Source organism: Aureobasidium pullulans, assembly GCF_000721785.1.
Source record: "Aureobasidium pullulans EXF-150 unplaced genomic scaffold scaffold_13, whole genome shotgun sequence".
In the NCBI taxonomy this organism is placed as follows: Eukaryota; Fungi; Ascomycota; class Dothideomycetes; order Dothideales; family Saccotheciaceae; genus Aureobasidium; species Aureobasidium pullulans.
Window position 1 is genome coordinate 220603 of NW_021941033.1, and position 18423 is coordinate 239025.

Sequence of the window (18423 nt, forward strand, 5' to 3'; positions counted from 1 at the left end):
GAGACAACCGATGCCCAAGTCGTTCCTACCTTCAATCTATATCATTGAAAGTATTCTCACGCACCCAACGCTTCCGCCTTGATACATTATTATTCTGTCTTCTCCTCGATCATTCCGTCAAACTTCACTATATCGTCATCCTACATAGCCGAACCTGATATTGTTCTTCCGAAGATCAACATGCCAGCCAGCAGTGGTAACCGGATACCACGTCGTCGACACAAACACACCATGTCTCCAGACCATCATCCTCAAGTCTCCGCCACGACACCACCACATCATCGCTCCCAACGCGCCACAGCCGCACCATCGGCAAGCTCCTACACATGGCAAGATCTACGCAAAGACCCATCAACAAAAAAGCGAGCCACCATCGCGACAATCGGATCTGACGGTACAGCTACACGTTCAGTAAAAGGAGGAATAGGATATTTGATGACAGGAGGGACAGCTGCAGGGATCAAGATGGGCGTGTCTACACATCATCCACTGTTCTTGCCGCAAATCAGTGTTCCTAAGCCAAAGGGCATGAGACAGGAAGCGAATCGGAGAAACCTGCATTATGTGCTGTTGAAGACTGGTTGAGCGCGGACAAATTCTTGTCTGGCAGAAATACTTTCTACCGCATTCTTCCTCGTCGCTGCCACGACAGCTCCAGGACGCGCGAGTGAATGGTAGAAGCATAATGTGTCATATCTCATACAGAACGAATATCTACTACTTTGACAACTCTCCTCTCACGGCATCTGCGAATTGCTTGACTGCCCAGTCAAAGCTGTCCAAAGGCGCAGTAGCGAAAGTCAGACGCAGCTTGACTCCCTTGAGTTGATCGGGCTCGGCCGCGAACCAACTGCCTTTGCTAATCACGACTCCCTTCTCCATTGAACGATTGTAGATTCTCTCCTCGAGGTCCAACAATGCAGTCTTCTCCTTCTCAATCGAGCAGTCCGAGCAAGATACGCACGGAATGCGTGGCGTAGGTGATTGCAGATGCAACCACAGGAACATGCCAGCTTCAGGGACAACCCATGTGAACAGATCTGGAGGCAGATACTTCTCACACGCTGCTACCAAAGCATCTCTTCGTTGACGGTATTGGTGAGATAGGAATGACAACCAACGGATGAACCCATCATGACCCCAAGTCACATCGAGCAACTTGTACATGGCTACCTGCGAGAAGCCGGAGGGTGCAACACTGCCTACTTCTGTGTAGTTCATGTACTTTTCGGCGATTTGGGAGCAACATGTCATCCATGCGCATCGGAGTCCGGGTGCGAGGATTTTGGATGTAGCGTCCAGGCGTACGACACGGCCGGAAACATCCATGGAGAGATAGGAAGGAGGCAGTTGGCGAAGGTACTCGTCAACGGGCATTGGTGCGTCTTCTCCGAACTCCGATCTTGAGTGTAGCTTGAGGAAGTAGTACGGGTCATCCTCGATGATGTACAAATCGTGTTCCTCAGCAATCTGATAGATCTTCCTCCTTCTCTCTGTCGATTGGGTGGCGCCTGTGGGGTTCTGTCCGCAAGGCACAATATACATCAGCGACGGCTTCTTTCCTCTAGTCGGATCCCAGTTCCTCAATTTCGCCTCTAGATCTTCCGGGATAAGACCTTCGCCATCCATTTTAATACCGAGGATGTTGATCCCAAGCGGCGTGACAGCTTCGATGGCTCCGGGATATGAGTACTCTTCTGTAACGATCCAGTCTCCTCTGTTGCAGAACATGCGGAACACCGTGTCCATAGCTGATGTAGTACCACTTGTCAAACAAGTTTCCCAATCATCGTACGGCGGGTCATGGATCATCTCGATATGCTCTGTGATGAACCTCAACAGCTGTGGTGATCCAGCAGCATAGCCATAGTTCAAAGCAACAGCAAAATCGAAATCTTGCTCGCCGCGCATACAAGGCATCACAACAGCTTCATCCTCTACCCCAGACGCCCTCGACGTCTTGCCAGAAAGCTGCAAGCCATCCCAAGGAAAGTACTCTGGAATTGGTCGGCCGGCTCCCAGACTGATCTGTCGCTGTGGGATTATCGGTGCACCGTCTGATCCAGGCTTTACACTGCTGGCTGACGCTTTGAGGTTTGAAGGTAGTCGGTTACGGCATTCTGTGCTGAGATGATGATCCCAGTTTTTAGACTTGGGCTTGGAGTTTGGTCGGCAGAGTTTGAAGTCTTCGGAAGAGGTGAAGGGAGCGGGACCAGAAGGCAATGGAGAAGAAATGGTTCTGTGCTCAGTGTATTGAGCGATTGCTTGCGACAACATGATTTTGTGTAACGAGTTGAATTGATGAAAAACTATCCGAAAGCGAAATTGAGGTATAGTAATTGATCAAGTCTTTCTTGCCAGTTTGGATACAATTGAATTGGAAATACTCTAGGTACGTATGGTCGAAGCGGAGAAATCAAGTATAGATATATGAATGGTCAACCAGATATTCGGACAATTCGGAGTATTGACCTTTGTGCTTCCTTCGGAGTAAACTTTCAGTATAACGTTTCCTTAACCCCCTTGCGTCGATGTGGCAGATAAGCAATTGAAAGCCGTACCGGTGGAATGACCCTCGGAAAGGATGATATCCGATAGGGAAGTTGGCAGCCGATGAGACGCGGACACGTCGGTTAGTGCTTTCCGTTCTTGTACGGCCTTAAGAATTCAGGATAATATCAAGATTTGGCATTGTGAAGACAAAGAATTAATGTGTGCACCATCTTCGTTCATCTCGAATTTGTAGACCGTTGTGATCACAAAGACATCATCGTCTTCAGGGAAATGGTGGTACAGCATCAAGTCTCCGAGAGTGGTGCAAGATTTTGCAACGACATTGCCGCGTAACAGTGTCTTCCGACCATTATGGCAATGTGTTTTCCATTTGTTGGCTCCTGCCTCAGGATGATTCACTTCTTGCATGATCTCGTATATACGTATATAAGTTGCACGATATTTACATCTTTGATGACTCGCGAGCTTTCTGGTTGTTCAAAAGTTTCAACAAGAAACCCTGAGCATCTTCACGCTCCATAAACACTTCAAGCATTCTGACTCCTTTACCGTTCTTGAGTGTCTCTGAATCCATCGCTTCTTTCAGCCCACCCCAGGTCTGTGCAGAGAACGTGTTGTTGGCAACTTCTTCTTCGGTGGCGCCAAACATGTTGAGTGCTTGCAGATATCTCCAAGACGCAATGTCGTTATAGGTCTGCTTGCGTCCATGAATCACGCGCTCGATTGTGTAGCCGTCGTTGTTGATGACGACGATGACTATGTTCAGCTTTTCTCTAATCATGGTGCTGATCTCTTGCACAGTCATCTGTAAACTTCCATCGCCGATGAAGAGGACTACGCGATCTTCGCCACCCTTGTTGCTGCCGGACCTGTTCTTCCATTTCTCCGAATCGCGTTGTGCCATTGCGGCTCCAAGTGCGGCTGGAAGCATGTACCCAATGCTAAGCCAAGTGACTGCGGTGAAGTAGACGCTTCCAGTAGGCAATATGAGATCACGAGTACCATGAGAAGCGGTACCAGTCTCGCCCATGACGATGTCACCAGGCTTCAGCAAGGGGTTGATAAATCTATAGAAATCTTTTTGAGTAAGTAGGCCAGATGGCTCGGTGGAAGGTTGTGCCGGACCAGAATTTGAGGGAGTCTCAGGTCTCGAGAGTTTGCTGCGGTCCAGCTGTTTCAGTAATTCTGCTACTAGTTTCTTGTTCGAAACATCGCGAGTGAGCTCGGTCCCGATCTTGACATGACGTTCGGAGAAGGAAACAGAATTTGCCTGTTTCGGTATGGTCGAGAACAATGCTGTGTTGGTGCTGCTGAAATGAGGTCCGAACACCAAAGCGAGATCTGCTGACTCAAAATAGTCCTTCGCGCCTTTGCTACCCAGGTCGGCGTTATAAATACCCTGGAAGCTCTCCAAGTGTTCGTTAACCAAGCCCTTACCAAATGGCGAGGTCCAAACAGGCCACCCCGTGACTTTGACAAGCTCGTTGATCTCGTCCACGATATCCAGACATCTACTCTCACCATCTACAAAGACTAGTGGTTTCTTGGCAGAGTGCATCAGTTCAAGCACACGACCAGTAACCTTCGACTCGTTGTCTCCAGTTGCGATTGCCGGTAGTGAGATCTCAGACTTGAGGCCAGCCGCGGACACCTTCACATCCACCATGTCAGCTGGAATCTGAACATACACCGGTCGACTGTGAATCAGGGCCTGCTGCACAGTCACGTCGAATTGCTCGGGAGCGGTACGAGGATCCAAGAGGTTCGTCTGAGCGATGGTCACATGAGTGTGCATGGCTGCAAAGCGATCAAAATCGCCGTCGGCGAACGTATGGTGTACATTGGTACGAGCTTCCTGAGTTGCTCGAGCTGGAGTACCAACGATGGATATGATGGGTGCCTTCTCCGCATAGGCCCCCGCAATACCGTTGACAGCGGAGAGCTCTCCCACACCAAACGTGGTGACAAGAGCACTTACGCCATGAATACGAGCGTAAGCATCAGCGGCGTATGCGGAGTTCAGTTCATTACAATTGCCAACCCAGTGCAAGCCAGCAGGTTCGACAAAGTCCAGAAGTCGAAGGTTATAGTCGCCAGGAACACCAAATACGGATCGAATGCCAAGTTGATGAAGCCTTGCGAAGACGTAATCGGCGAGTGTGACGGTGTCCTGTGATGTTTGGGACATGGTTGAGTTGGTTTCAAGTCCAATGATGTGAGAACGGGGTTCACGTCAAGTGACTATACGTGATAGTAATAGAAATCGAAGTCCGATAAAGATGCTTGTCAACAGAACCAGCTGCGACGTATGCTCGGAAAGGATGATATGTCGTTGTCATCGGAGTGAGCGGGGCATTCACCACCCGGATCTGCCAAGCCGCTCCCAACCGAACTCGCCGAAGACTCCTATCGAATCGGAGTGATGTGGTATCTTCTTTCTCCGACTTAACCATTCCAAAAAGAAAAACACGATTCACGTCAAGAAATTATGCCGCCTCGAGAGGCAGCTTGCGAGCCTTGCAGGAAGTCGAAATTGGCCTGTGATCATGTTCGGCCGGTATGCACGCGATGTCAAGGCGCCAACAGAGCCGAAGCTTGCGAGTATAGAATATCTCCATTCAAAAGGCGGCGAACAGATTTAGGTCCTTCACCTAGGATAGTCAATTCACGGTAGGTACAGCTTGTCAGAGATTTCACGATTTTTTTTTAATGGTCAATTGATGGTGTTATAGTAATGGTAGTCAAACTCGAGAATCTGAACCACCAGCGACGGCAGCAGCGACGCCAACCATACGGCCATATCCGAATCCAGGTTTCCAAGGATCATTGAGTTCTGCTGCAATCTTCAGTCACATCTCGCCTCGACATCATGAACCTGGAAGTGCTCAGCCGGAACCTGATACCGTGCCGGCCGGAGTGTCTGCGCCAGCATTGCTTGACAACGATGACATCGCATGCAGACAAGGCACTACATTAATCAAGTTGCTGCTAGATGAGTATCCTCTGCGCACCCTAAAGGATCTGGTGTCTTTCTGGTTGGCTAAGGGTATCAGCCTCGCCCATGCCGAATCCTTATTGGATTCATGTGTGGAGAGTATGGATGAAGCATTGAACTTTGGACAGCCGACGGATACTTGCATGGAACACTTGACTCGAAATTCACAAATCCCGCTACTCTTCAACCGGGAGTCGACTTTCAACTCATACGTAGCTCAATTCTCTGGACACAATTCGAGATTGGAAACGTTGGGCATATTTCTATCGGCGGTCGCTAGAGCTACGAATGACGTCCCATTCTTCCCACCGCTGTATAAAACAGACGAGGACAAGTTCCGACTTCGAAAGCTGGCTACACGGTTAAGCGATCACGCTTTGGAGGTTTGTCTTTCGCTCGACTGTCTGAACGATCTTCAGCTCGCCTTCCAATACGAAAACTTCATCGTGCATACGTTCGTGGACGGCGACCAGAGTTACAGCTCTTGGCGAAGACTCGGAGATGTTATCGCCTCGATGCTTGCTCTGGGTTATCATGAGCGAGTCGAGACGCGATCAAGAATCCCTGAATTTCTCGTAGAGCTAAGGCAGAGTGCGTTCGCACGCATATACACTGATGATAAAGAAGTATCTATCTTCCTTGGTCGGCCACCTCGATTGAGCAGAAGATTCTGTCACTTCCGGATACCAATCGCACTCGACTCTTTTGAATTGCCCGCTCCTGGCACTGAAAGCAACGGACAAGCAGACGCGATCAAAATAGATTACAGAGCAGGCTGTAGTTGGGCTGCCCTCTGCGCACAGCTCAAAGAAGAAATTTTGGAACTTTTCATCGAGAAGAATCGCGAAAATTGCGTCCAACGAGCAAGCATAATCTGTGCAAGAGCTGAAGCTCAATGGCAACAGCTACCCACACACATGCGTTATGATGTTGGCTGCCTGAATGACTACAGAAGGAGCCCTTTCGAACGCGACTTCTTGATCAGTGCTCGGCTGGATCATATACACATCAGTTTCCTGCTACGATTTGTTCTACTCAACAGTATGGCTCAGCCAGACGACGAGATGATCCAGATAGCACACGAGATGCTCACTCTAGTTGTTCAAGCCGTCCTTGCTCGCGATCGTCTCGCCAATTCTGGAACTGGTCTTGTCTGGAAAGTCATCTTCTACGGCTTGCCGGCTTCTGGCATTATATTGCTAGCAATTCTTGAGCAACGCAATCCCCATCACTTTGGTGGCCTGTCTCGCGCCAAGGTCTTACAGAACCTGAGGATTCTTGTGGCTGAAATTCAAATCGGCGCCTTATCTCATCCAAGAGAGCCGAATTTTGCACTGCTCACAAGAGCTGCCCAGACTATTGAAAACTTCCTGGATTCTGAGGAGAGGCATGACCATCATCCGAATGGTCAACTCAACACTCATCCGGATGCCCCTCCTGGACAGATGGGCCCATGGGCTTCCAACTTGAATTTGGAAGCTTGGGACTTTGATCTAGGATTTTGGGAGAATTTGGCCGAGCATCCTTTCTTGTCCAACCTCGAGTTCCCAACTTAGACAGATCTCATGCTATAAAGTTATCAAACAAAATCACGGAGACTCCAGGCGAATGCAGCACACGTAGCCTCCTAGCATCGCCGAAGCCCGAAGGACACGTATCAGAACTTGCTCAATCAAGCTTGCTCTTCCGCAACCACCCTCGCCGTCTCTTAGCCTTCATATACTTGCTAAAGTCATGTCCTCTCATCAAGTTAGTCGTGGTGGTGTAGTGGTATCACACCTGGTTAAGTTTGGGCACGTGGTTCTTTCGCTTAGCGTGGTCCCGATAAATCAGGAGGTCGCAGGTTCAATCCCTGTCCACGGCTTGAACCTTGACTTGAGTTGCCGGTGGTTGTTCGAGTCGGGTTTTTCTTTTTTGCGTTCCTGGTGTCCATGGTGCTTGGACTTTTTGCTGGTGGGTTTCTCAAAAGTTTGATGTATTCTTGCTTGCTGCTTTTTTCGCGTTGGGTGGTTGGTGGGTATGGAGAGAAGGCAATGTCTTCGATATGTTCTCCGGGCTTTTCTTCGAGATGGCTGGATATCAAAAATGTTGATCTTGACAGGCCGTTGTTTCACGGTCCGGCGTTTTGGTTAATGGCATGCTCATACTCAGGTATCATCTAACCATGAATTAGCCATGATGCCCTCTATTGAACGCGAGTGTCATGTTCACCTTGTGAATATTCCGTTCAGACACTGGTCTCGCTCAAGGGCCGATTCTGAGATTTTTGAGGAACAAGGAGGCTGCAATGATGCGAGAGTGGCACGAAACTTGGCGTTGTTGTGTGCGCCTAAAGCAGCCGTGGGCCTCACACTTTCCTCTATTGTACATGAAACACGATTTACATTCTCAGCAGTGGTCATTACTTTCGTGTCTTCCTTCGCCGACTGATCGAAATCATGGCAGATACACCGACTAACATATCTCCATCCAAATGGTCGGTTTCCTTACCTTATTTCGACAATAACGACCCTCTCATCAACATCCCCACCAAAGCCATGATCCACGCCTCGCAAGATATCATCAAGGAAAACATGACCTCAAAAGTCGTCGGCGTTGGCCGCCAATTCGTTGTCAAGTATGGAAGAGGACTTGATCTCATCGAAGGTCAGAACGCAATCTGGGTTGCAACTCACACCGGCATTCGGGTGCCGAAAATCTACGCCTTGTACGAAGACTCCGAAGACGAGATCAAGTACATCATCATGGAGCGACTCTCCGGTATCACGCTAGAAGAAGCTTGGCCCTCTATATCAAATGCACAAAAAGATATGGTGTGCGTAAAACTCAGAAATATCATGCAAGAGCTCAGAGCACTGCCATCACCAGGTGGCTACTGCAGTCTCGACAAAAGACCACTGCCAGACGGTCTCATGCATTTCGAAGGAACCCACGAAGACCCATCAATCATATCCGGCGGCCCATTCGCAACAGAACAAGATCTCAACCGTGCGATAATCCAACGCGCTGCAACTTTCCACGAGCACATCAAGGGTAAAGCGAAATTCTACGAACGTGTCTTTTCGGAAGTATTCATCAATCATCCTCCAACCTACAGCCACGGTGACTTCCAAAGGAAAAACATCATGGTGAACTTCCTCGAAAGTGGGGTTGAGGTTGCACTGATTGATTGGGAGAGTGCGGCTTGGTGGCCTTCGTATTATGACTACTCGACTGCATTGTTTGGCTGTCACCGTTTTGCAGATGACTGGCATCACTGGCTTGAGAAAGTATTGGATCCGTGTCTGAAGGAGGCACCGTGGGTTCTCATGTTGATAAATGAGCTGTACTACTAAGTACTGGTATCTCTCACCACGTTAGTATGAGGCAGACCTGAACAGCCGCTGTGCGTTCTCTGTGTCTCTCACTTCCTTGATTTCCCACGGATTAGTCCCAATCATGCTCAACTTGGTCTCCTTCATCTTGTGCTCCAGAGCGAAATTCGAAATTTGAAGGAGAACGGATGCAACGATTTTCACCTTGGTTCGCATGCTCGAGACTCCTGAACAGAAATGGTGGCTTGGGTGTTAGAACAAGATATACCAGTACAGAAGGTCTTGTGGACATGCTTACCACTCGCTCTTTCTCTCGCATCTCGTAGTTCTGAATTTCTTTCTCGTGTAACAAATTTCGTTTGATCACTGTTGCCAAAAACGACACCAACCGAACATCTTTCCGTCACATTTGACAGAGGCGGTTGTGCTCATGAGTCTGCCGGCCTTTGTTCTGATCAGCGACAACTACTTCTTTGGACACAAAACCAGAAATGAGATGCAAAACCGTGTTGATTTGAGTACAGCTATCTGCTACTTTGGTAGCCTCTGATGTTCACAGCGAAGTGTCCGAGCTAAAGCTGTCATCAGCAAACCTCCTTCATGATATGCTCAGCCTTGTCCATGTTCTTCTCTTCATCAGCAGTAGCTACAACTGCCCGCCTTTCCCACTCCCCGTTTTTGTCAGACTTTTGCCGCGACTGTCTTCCACTTTGCGCCTTTTCAGAAACAAAAGTTCACATTTCCATCAAAGTCCTCCCACAGTCCATCCTCTGGCAGATCGTGCTCCCTTCTAGGACCTTCACAGCCTTCATTGAATACGTACTCCTCGAATGCTTCATGCAAGTGATAGTATTCCGGCTCAGAAAGAGCTTCTCCGCGCAGGACACAGTCTATCGCATCTGTGCACCAGCCAGGAGAGGTCATCTTGGGCACGTTCAAGACCCTCTGAACCAGACTGAGGAACTGCACACGCACCAGGGCCTTCATCTGCATTGAGATACGTCTGAAAGTTGATGCCCAACTTCCATCGGTCAGTGTGACGCTGAGGGATAGCATTTCCAATGTCTCCGAATGGCGGAGCAGGAAATTGACTAGCGAATCTTCGGAGACAGAGAGGTTGTCGAGCAGGACGTCACGAAGGCACTCAAAGCTCATTGCATCCAGCAGATCATTCGCGATGTATTCTTCTTTTCTGTGTATTAGAGGCGGCATCTCTATCCAGATGGTCTCCAGTGAGTGTGTCTTACGCAGAGCTTTCTCGAGGTCGAAGCCGAACTCGGTCTTTGGGTTGTTATCAAGACGATTCCAGCCGATGCGGATATGCTTCAAACGCCCAAGAAACAACAGGTCTCCGTCCTTGGAGTAGTCAGCACACCTGAATGGGAAATCGATGATGGTCAAGGAGTTCAGATCAATTCCAGTGTTGTGTACAGCTTGCATCAAGTCGGTCATCTCAAAGTCAGAGGGATCATGCGACTTAGACTCGATCCAAGAGCCTTTGGACGGGTGGATAGCCTCGAACATATGATACCTCTTGCCGAGGGTAGGCTCGCATGGTTGTGGTGGGGCAATCACTATGTTGCTGAGGTTGGGACACATCCTGAAGGCAAGATGAATAGTCTTGAAGAAGCGACGTCGAAACTCGCCACCCGACAATTTTGCAGCCAGGATCTGCTGGGCCTTCCAGTACTTCTCTTGAGACTTCATGAGTCTCTTGGTGACTCTTTTGGCTTCCTTATCGAACTCCCTGCATGAGTGCATCCACTTAGCGCGAGACTGAGAATTGCTTAGTAGCGGATCGCCATCTTCGTCATATTCAACATCTTCAGGCTTGAAATCCCACCAGTCGGGGTAGGCATGTTGAAGGTGGTCGTGGTCATCGATCCAGGTTTGGAACTTTGATTGAGACTTCAAAATACTGAGGTCCACAACAAGGGTTGTGACGTGCTTGCTGAAGACTGGGTGCTCAGCAATCTCCTTGACTTCTGCACAACTGTCTGGATGGCGAAAGAGGAAGAGTCGCGGTATCAGGTAGGGCGCAGCAGCAGATGCAAACTCTTTGGACACCAGTCGAATGGGTTTGAGCAGCCGCGGGTTGGCATGAAGGAAGCTACAGATACGCTGCTTCAGTTCAAGCGGAAGTTTTTCCATGTTGGGGTGGATGGTGATGGACGGGAAGACAGAGGTAGAGAGCGGGATATTTGGAGCGCGCAGAGATGATGGATGAGCAGCGTTGGAGTTTGCAAAGAGCGGAAGGAGGGCTGAGAGGGTGGTTGAGATGGAGACGCGTGCGTAGGATTGGCTGGAACGAGGTTTGTGATGGAGCGAGGAGTTTGTCTTGATGGTGTGTGATGGACAAAGAAGTCAAGTGAAGGTGTTGTTGCAGTCCAAGCTTGAGGCGTGTTTTGGTGCTTGCTCAAGGCAGGCGCGATGGCTGTGTTGAGAACTCCCACGCGAACTACTCGTTTGATTTACCTGAAGTTTAAGGCTGCCAAAGAACAAACTTCGTCAAAGGATTCCTTTCACTTGATACAGAGATCGAGAGCGCACAATCAAGGCTCTTCTTACTAGGCACGTTCAGCTGCTTCCAATACGGATTGTCAAAATTAATGGAGATGGACAAAAATCTTGCTTTTTGCTTACTATGTACACAGGGTAAGACTAGCCCACTACTTTTCTCCTATGTGCAGCATCTATCTGCTGTTCTCCTCCCAGGTGGGACCAGTGCAGTTGAATCCAACAGAAGACAAGTTGTCACACAGGTACTGGCTGGGAGCAGTTCTGTTAACAGTGTCGACGATGTCGATACCAGTGATCTCCATACCCGTGCAAGGACTAGATCCGCTGCACTGCATACTCCCTACCACATCGCTGACAGCAGTGCCAGTCCAGTTCTGCAGACGGATGTCACGGAGGTTAAATTTGCTCGAATCACAGCCACCCGATGCGCCATTGTAGCTGGTGCACTGAGTGATAGCATAAATGCCGGTGTTGTTCTCCAAGACGAAGTCGGAGAAGGTGATGTTGGCTGCATAGCCAATGCCACCACCTCCGCCATTGGGAGGGTATCCAGTCGAGTTGCCAGTCCATGTCTTTACGTATGCGCCGTATCTCATGTTGTAAGAGCGGATGTTACGAGCAGTGACGTTTTCAATGTACTCGAAAGTGTCATCGTACTGACTGATACTGCCAATAGCAACGCCCAGACCCATATAGAAGTCACAGTCTTCGATCAGAATGTTGGTACTGTTGGCCTTCATGGCGATCGAGTCATCTCCGTTGGTCACGCTCCAGCGACGGAAGGTAATATTGTCCGCATACACAGTGTCGGCACCTAATAACGCTATTAGTGATCAACCTAGCGTAGAAGAGTCTTCTCGCTTACCGTCAGTGTTGAGAGAAGAGAAGTCAAAGCCGACGGGTTCATTACCGGTGCTGTTCACATAGATGTCTTCAAGAAGGACATTCTCGCTATGGATAACAGTCAAGGTCCACATCTGCGAGTCCAAGAAACGGGTACCCAAGAAGTTGCTGTCTTTAGTTCCGGTGATTGTAATCTGGTGGGGTCTACCTGGGCTAATTTGATGTCAGTCTATGTCTTGTCAATACGGCGTCCTTCGACACTTACTAGTTGTTGGTTCCATTGACGAAGGTATACCAAGCTTGTCCCGATCCATTAAGAGTGGCGTATCCATGACCATCCCAATTGATGTTCTCTCCACCAAACAACCAAGCACTCGACTGGTTTTGGTAACCCACAGGAAGCGAGTGGTTGAGCCAGTAAGGGATGTTAGTGTCCCAGAGCAAAAGACCATTCAGATCAACGTCGACATTCTTCAGGCCAGTAATGTTCATGACACTGTGGATGTTGTAGGTCTCGTTGCGGAAGACGACCTTGCCTCGAGAAGGGCTCTCATTGTGACCGCATCTCTCGAAGGCTTCAATGATGGCTGGAGCCGAGTCACCGCCGTTTGCACATGGCTCGACGGTACAAACACGTTCGGGAACGGTGACCACTGTTTGAGCAAGTGCTAACACCGGCACACTGAGTGCCGCGAGAAGAGAGGCGTACATGATATAGAGGCAAGAAGTGAATTGAACACTTACAGCACAAACAGCGAGGCCGGAGGCCCTCTACATATATTCATTCGCCAGCAGGGTTCCGGCGTCAGGTTGCATCGATCATCATGCAAAATTTCCATGATGCCTGCTGATCTCTGCCTTCATGGTTGCAGGGACGATTTCCGAGTCGGGGTACAACAAGGTCATGGTGGAGAGGATGATGTCGAAAGAGCTGGAGAAGAGCCGGAGCAGCACGGAATGATTTTCTTGGGGCTCCACATTGTCGGCAATTGAAGGTCGTCGGCAACTGAACCCCACCATGTGCAGACAAGCTCCATTTTATTGGTGCTAATGTGACCAAGAACAGGTCTTGTTTGCAGGAAGAGTGTGGGTAAGATGTGATGAGGTGGTCAAGACTGTCAAAGTGCACGGTGGATGTGCCAACTATTACTTGTGAACGTGAGATCGACAGCTTTTCGCCGGATGCATTAGTTATATGATCATAAAAGTATGGACAAGATTGTTTATGCAGGCCACTTTGAAGGAGCATCGATGACGGTCCTTGAGAAGCGAGCACTGATTTGGTCTTGAGCCTTCTGTTTTTGCTTAGCACCAATTCCTGAGCGGTCCAACACAGGTGTCGCGTTCATGATGTTGTCGAAATCGTCGTCTTCAACACCGCCGACATCTGAACCTGACTCGTCGTCGGAATCGTGAGCCGGCTTGGGTTCGGTCTGTGCAATGCGACCTGGTTGCGGCTTGTCGTCTGCAACTGCGGGAGCAGGGTTCTGGAAGGGCTTTGAGGCCAGCACGCGACGGCGAAGCTCAGCCATCTCTTCCTCGTCGTCATCTGAGGGAGGCAGACCGTAAGGATCGTGGTCATCCTCCTCTTCTTCGTCCTCATCATCTTCGTCCTTCTCTTCCTTCTCTTCGCCGTCGCTATCCTCGTCGCTTCCCTCCTCATCAGACTCATCGAGCATACGAGTGCGATTCAAGTTGCCTCCTCTCCAAGCATCATCCTCGTTAGCTTCTCTCTCGGCGCGATCTGCGGTGTATTCGTTCTCAATCTTCTCCAGCCAAGCCTCCTCGGCCTTCTTGATACCAGCCTCATCCTCACAAGCAGCGTATCTCTTGAGCACAGCTTCGTTGATGTCAAGGAAAGCTTGGCCGTAACTGAAGGTGCTGAGAATGTGCTCAGCCCACTCTTTCTTTCCGCAGATGTAGAAGCAGGCGGCGAGAGCCTCGACACAGTTCATTCTCCAAGGCTTGCCATAGTTTGTAGGGTTCGCGGCAATCAGGTAGGGAAGAAGTCTTTGGTGCGGGCCGCCAATCTTCGAGAAGGGGACTTCCTGGATACGCTTCCAGCTAGCTTCGACAACGGCAGCACCGTACTGCTCGAGGAGAGGTGCGTCTGCAGGCGAGATGATGGTCTTTGCGTTGGGCGAAACGACGATACCGGCGAACTTCTGGCCGACGTGCAATTCACGCATGAGGCCCAGACGCATCAAGCGCTTACCACTGCATCGTTTGGCGTCGCAGTGGCCGAGATCCCAGGCAGCGGCCTTGTAAGGAGGACGCTTGGATGAAGCCGGGTCGACCTCGCCTTCCTCACCACGGGCAGGAGGTAGAGGACGGGCAGATCGGCTGTTTGGGTAGCGCTTGCCCTTGTTGGACATGTCCTTCTTGTGGCGGACCATTTTGAGCTAGATTTCTCTTTCTTCGGTCGGTGTATAGATTGAGTATTCGTGTGGACGAGGCGACTACGGCGTGCAAGTGTCAAGTGTTTCGAATATGAGATTGTTTGAGTAGATGACGAGATGGAGGGGCAGGCAAATTCGACTTCAGAGAAAGTCGATGATGGACTTTCTCGCGCGAGTCAGTGGGGGGCTGTCGTCATGGCCCGCCAAGCAGCTCCCACCACAACGTGGTGCATACCGCAACTAACTTCCGACTCACTATCGCTGCCCGACTTTAATTACTGCATTTCTTCTTTCTCAAAGTGACTCTCTTTTCCGAACTTTTCTGAACGCAGACTTCTCTCCCGGCATCGACCACCCCGAGATCGCCCACCGTATGGAGGCAGCATCAGCTAGATACGCGGCGCGGGACCGCTGGGTGCATGAGGGTCAACCTCCCCAAACACCCCTGCAGCGCTACATTCGTGTGTCTCACCTTTGCATCTTCGTATTGCTCTGACTACGTCTAACTCTCACCCTCAGACAATGCCTGCGACCCCCAAAACTTTGAGCCGAACCTGGCCCTGAATCTGGAGATAGCCGACTTGATCAATGCTAAGAAGGGCAATGCTCCACGAGAGGCTGCCGTCGCCATTGTCCAGTACATCAACCATCGCAACCCCAATGTCTCTATGCTCGCCCTCACCCTCCTCGATATCTGCGTCAAGAACTGCGGCTATGCTTTCCAGCTCCAAATCAGCACAAAGGACTTCCTCAACGAGCTCGTCCGTCGCTTCCCCGAACGTCCCCCTATGCGAGCAACTCGCGTCCAAAACCGCATCCTTGAGCTTATCGAAGAATGGCGCTCCACCATCTGTGTCACGTCAAAGTACAGGGAGGACCTGGGCTTTATCCGGGATATGCACCGCTTGCTGAGCTACAAGGGCTACACTTTCCCTGCTGTCAAGAAGGAGGATGCCGCAGTACTCAACCCTACAAACGACCTTCGATCAGCCGAGGAGATGGAAGAGGAGGAACGCGCTGCTCAATCAGCGAAACTGCAGGAGCTCATCCGCAGAGGTACCCCTCATGACCTGCAAGAAGCCAACAAGCTCATGAAGATTATGGCTGGATTTGACACTCGCCGCAAGACCGATTATCGCGCAAAGGCTGCCGAGGAGGTCGGAAAGATTCAACAGAAGGCAAGATTGCTGGAAGAAATGCTGCAAGGTTACAAGCCTGGCGATGAGATCAAGGAGGGTGATGTCTTCGAGGTGCGTATTGTTCTTTTATCACCATTATCATATACTGATGAGACCAGGAACTCGCAAACGCTTTGGCTAGCGCGCATCCGAAGATACAGAAAATGTGTGAGGAAGAGTCAGAAGATACCGAGGCCGTCGCAAAACTGTTTGAGATCAACGACAGCATTCACCGTACTAGCGAGAGATACAAGCTCATCAAGAAGGGTGATCTCGAGGGTGCCAACCGTATTGCCGCTGGTACTCTGGGTATCAGTGGTGCTGGTGTTAAGAGCGGCCCCAACAATGAGCTGTCCTTGATCGACTTCGGTGGTCCCGAGGAAGAGGAAGCCGCTCAGCCTGCACAGTCCCAGTCATCGCAGGCAGCTCCTCCACCTAAGGGCAACGCCCTGGAAGACGACTTGCTTGGCCTGTCCATGGGCGACTCTGCTTACGGATCTGGTGGTGCCTTGACATTGGGCTCTCCTAGCAATGGTCTGGCTGATCTTGCCGGCCCCTCAAGCTCACAGCCTACGCCCGCCCCAGCACCGGCTGCCATTCCTCCCCCTGCCCAACCCCAGGCAGCAAAAGCAAACTACGACCCATTCGGCATGATTTCCTCTCCCGCCCCTACATCAAACGCCTTCAACCAACCCCAGCAGCAACAACGATCGGCCGATCCATTCGCCGCTCTTGCTGGTAACTCGCGCACCGCATCACCCTTCCAGTTCCAGCAATCCGTCAAGTCCACAGCATCGCCCGCAGTCCCCCAATCTGCTGCATCACTGTTGGGCGGTGACGATGAGTGGACTTTCTCTTCTGCTCTCCCCTCTCAGCCCCAGCAGCCTCAAAGTAACGCCGTTACTGTCATCGACTCGAGTGTTAAGGCTGTCTTCCACGTCTCAAGGCCAGCAGGTGCAACCGACTACTTAGCCATCGACGCCAGAATATCAAACAAAACCCCCCAACCCATCAGCGATTTCACCCTCCAACTCGCAGTAACAAAGGTATGCCCATCTCACACCCCCTTCTATCAATTTCCAATTACTAAATCATTCCAGGCTTTCTCCTTGCAACTGCAACCACAATCCGGTCGCAACTTGTCGCCAATGCAAGTCGATGGCATTAAGCAAGCTATCCGTCTGCAAGGTGTCACACAAGGCAAGGGCAATGCAGTACGTATGCGATGGCGTGCCAGTTACTCAGTCGCCGGTCAGCCGCGTGAGGAAAGTGGCGAGGTTAGCAATCTGGGCGTGCTTTAGAAGCTTACTCTGCTCCTCTTTTATAGAAATGTCCTTTCTTGTTTCTTTTCTTGTTTAATACGACTTTTTGAGAAGCGGAAAACGCGATTGTGGTTTTCTTGGTTTTCAATATCGACTCGTCTGCGCTTGTGTCTACTTGTGATTGTTGTGTTATTGTTAGGAGACAAACGATGACATGAGTTGAGAGGGTAGACACTAGAGTCTGCGTCTCGCCTTGTTGAGGTGGGGTCATTGACAGCTTGTCAATATGTACGATGGTTTTTGTGTCGCTGTCGGTAAGAGAGCACGTGTGTATGAGTGTCATTCTCGGTGTGCAAATCACCAACCTTCAAAGGACGACAAGAGGCACGAATATGGTAGACAACACATAGATATCACATCACAGAGATACGACAGAGGACTTGTCATGTACCTGAAGGAATCAGACGGATCCAAAGTGCATTAAAAATTAGAAATATAAAATGATAAAAAGTGCCAGGGTGTCACGAGTAGCGAAAACGACTTTGGTGTAGGATTTTCGAAGAATTTCCGACGTTCTTGCTCGACTTCTTCCTACCTTTTGACTACGATTGACAGAATTGAGGGATGTATGTTGATGAGATGATCAGTTGTGATCGAGATGAGTCTTTAAGAAACATCGTTCGATTGTGATCAAGAGATGTCGAATGATTATCAAGATTCGGATCTTCCCGCCGATGCCGGATGTCTATGCTCTTGTCTGGTAGCAATCAGTCGACCAGAAGTAGACAGCCTTTGTGCCATGATGTAGCAATATGGTTGAATGGACAGCAAGTTGTAATCTCGGTGTTATGAAGAAGTGGTCTTATCCTGCGTGTAACCTCGACGTGTGGACTGCTATCGGAAGGTAGAGATTGTGATGCGAGACATGGTCAAATCACATGCCCAGAGGAGCTTCGAGAAATCTGGTTCCTAAGAATTGTCGTCGAAGCATGTATTTCGGCGATGTCCTACAGCACGGATAGCAGATAGAAGATGGGTTCAGCTGATATCGGCAGCTATTCGGTGGTCTTGCAACTTGAGGCGAACATGAGGCGACCAAACATCTGGCCCAGTGTTCGGTAAAGATCGGAGAAGGCGAATCGCCATTCCCATCCTCAGTAAAGACGAGGTGTAGTTGATCCGAGCAAAACATCGGGAATCTTGGAGCATGTCCTGAGATGAGTTAAGCTGTTGTGGTCAACATCTGTCATACGAGACACAGAATACACGCCACTACTGTTGAGACCAACAAATAGACATGCAAGTCAGACGAAATGCATGATACGTTTCGATCCGAAACCACACCCATCGCTGTGGTGTCGACAGCGTGTCCAACGAACGCGTGGTGGCCAGAGGATC

General features: G+C 50.0%; 9 protein-coding genes across 9 annotated transcripts; 4 read left to right on the forward strand and 5 right to left on the reverse strand.

Annotated features, from left to right (window-relative positions):
* The first annotated feature begins 77 nt into the window (after positions 1-77).
* Positions 78-651, forward strand: M438DRAFT_46424 (uncharacterized protein). The gene has a single exon (XM_029910123.1). It carries the CDS (start codon positions 181-183, stop codon positions 583-585), a length of 405 nt encoding a protein of 134 aa, XP_029758904.1. The 5' UTR covers positions 78-180; the 3' UTR covers positions 586-651.
* A 66-nt stretch (positions 652-717) lies between these two features.
* Positions 718-2277, reverse strand: M438DRAFT_375775 (PLP-dependent transferase; the record flags this gene model as incomplete). Its single annotated transcript, XM_029908609.1, has 1 exon — positions 718-2277. One exon carries the CDS (start codon positions 2275-2277, stop codon positions 718-720), a length of 1560 nt encoding a protein of 519 aa, XP_029758905.1.
* Positions 2278-2889: 612 nt separating this feature from the next.
* Positions 2890-4827, reverse strand: M438DRAFT_346966 (pyruvate decarboxylase). Its single transcript, XM_029905798.1, has one exon. The coding sequence runs from the start codon at positions 4700-4702 to the stop codon at positions 2957-2959; it is 1746 nt and encodes a 581-aa protein (XP_029758906.1). The 5' UTR covers positions 4703-4827; the 3' UTR covers positions 2890-2956.
* A 175-nt stretch (positions 4828-5002) lies between these two features.
* On the forward strand, positions 5003-7065 carry M438DRAFT_356737 (uncharacterized protein; the record flags this gene model as incomplete). The annotated part of the gene is made up of 2 exons (XM_029907124.1): positions 5003-5184; positions 5247-7065. The coding sequence occupies 2 exons, from the start codon at positions 5003-5005 to the stop codon at positions 7063-7065; spliced, it is 2001 nt and encodes a 666-aa protein (XP_029758907.1).
* Positions 7066-8054: 989 nt separating this feature from the next.
* Positions 8055-9003, forward strand: M438DRAFT_346968 (kinase-like protein). Its single transcript, XM_029905799.1, has one exon. The coding sequence runs from the start codon at positions 8083-8085 to the stop codon at positions 8842-8844; it is 762 nt and encodes a 253-aa protein (XP_029758908.1). The 5' UTR covers positions 8055-8082; the 3' UTR covers positions 8845-9003.
* A 328-nt stretch (positions 9004-9331) lies between these two features.
* M438DRAFT_406918 (uncharacterized protein) lies at positions 9332-10974 on the reverse strand (the record flags this gene model as incomplete). The annotated part of the gene is made up of 1 exon (XM_029909874.1): positions 9332-10974. The coding sequence occupies one exon, from the start codon at positions 10972-10974 to the stop codon at positions 9544-9546; it is 1431 nt and encodes a 476-aa protein (XP_029758909.1). The 3' UTR covers positions 9332-9543.
* A 542-nt stretch (positions 10975-11516) lies between these two features.
* M438DRAFT_276906 (pectin lyase-like protein) lies at positions 11517-12897 on the reverse strand (the record flags this gene model as incomplete). Its single annotated transcript, XM_029900884.1, has 3 exons — positions 11517-12157; positions 12209-12399; positions 12452-12897. 3 exons carry the CDS (start codon positions 12895-12897, stop codon positions 11517-11519), a joined length of 1278 nt encoding a protein of 425 aa, XP_029758910.1.
* Positions 12898-13409: 512 nt separating this feature from the next.
* On the reverse strand, positions 13410-14582 carry M438DRAFT_277166 (RLI and DUF367 domain protein; the record flags this gene model as incomplete). Its single annotated transcript, XM_029900909.1, has 1 exon — positions 13410-14582. One exon carries the CDS (start codon positions 14580-14582, stop codon positions 13410-13412), a length of 1173 nt encoding a protein of 390 aa, XP_029758911.1.
* A 256-nt stretch (positions 14583-14838) lies between these two features.
* Positions 14839-17460, forward strand: M438DRAFT_299933 (ADP-ribosylation factor-binding protein-like protein GGA1). The gene is made up of 4 exons (XM_029902054.1): positions 14839-15046; positions 15105-15835; positions 15883-16809; positions 16864-17460. The coding sequence occupies exons 1-4, from the start codon at positions 14959-14961 to the stop codon at positions 17062-17064; spliced, it is 1947 nt and encodes a 648-aa protein (XP_029758912.1). The 5' UTR covers positions 14839-14958; the 3' UTR covers positions 17065-17460.
* Positions 17461-18423: the final 963 nt, after the last annotated feature.

What these genes read in the sequence shown, in the direction of transcription:
- M438DRAFT_46424 (XM_029910123.1), top strand. Translation starts at nt 181, where the DNA reads ATGCCAGCCAGCAGTGGTAACCGGATACCACGTCGTCGACACAAACAC.
- M438DRAFT_346966 (XM_029905798.1), bottom strand. Translation starts at nt 4,702, where the DNA reads ATGTCCCAAACATCACAGGACACCGTCACACTCGCCGATTACGTCTTC.
- M438DRAFT_346968 (XM_029905799.1), top strand. Translation starts at nt 8,083, where the DNA reads ATGACCTCAAAAGTCGTCGGCGTTGGCCGCCAATTCGTTGTCAAGTAT.
- M438DRAFT_299933 (XM_029902054.1), top strand. Translation starts at nt 14,959, where the DNA reads ATGGAGGCAGCATCAGCTAGATACGCGGCGCGGGACCGCTGGGTGCAT. An exon ending in ACCCCTGCAGCGCTACATTC is followed by an intron (nt 15,047 to 15,104) that starts GTGTGTCTCACC and finishes TCTCACCCTCAG; the next exon opens with ACAATGCCTGCGACCCCCAA. An exon ending in TCCAACTCGCAGTAACAAAG is followed by an intron (nt 16,810 to 16,863) that starts GTATGCCCATCT and finishes AAATCATTCCAG; the next exon opens with GCTTTCTCCTTGCAACTGCA.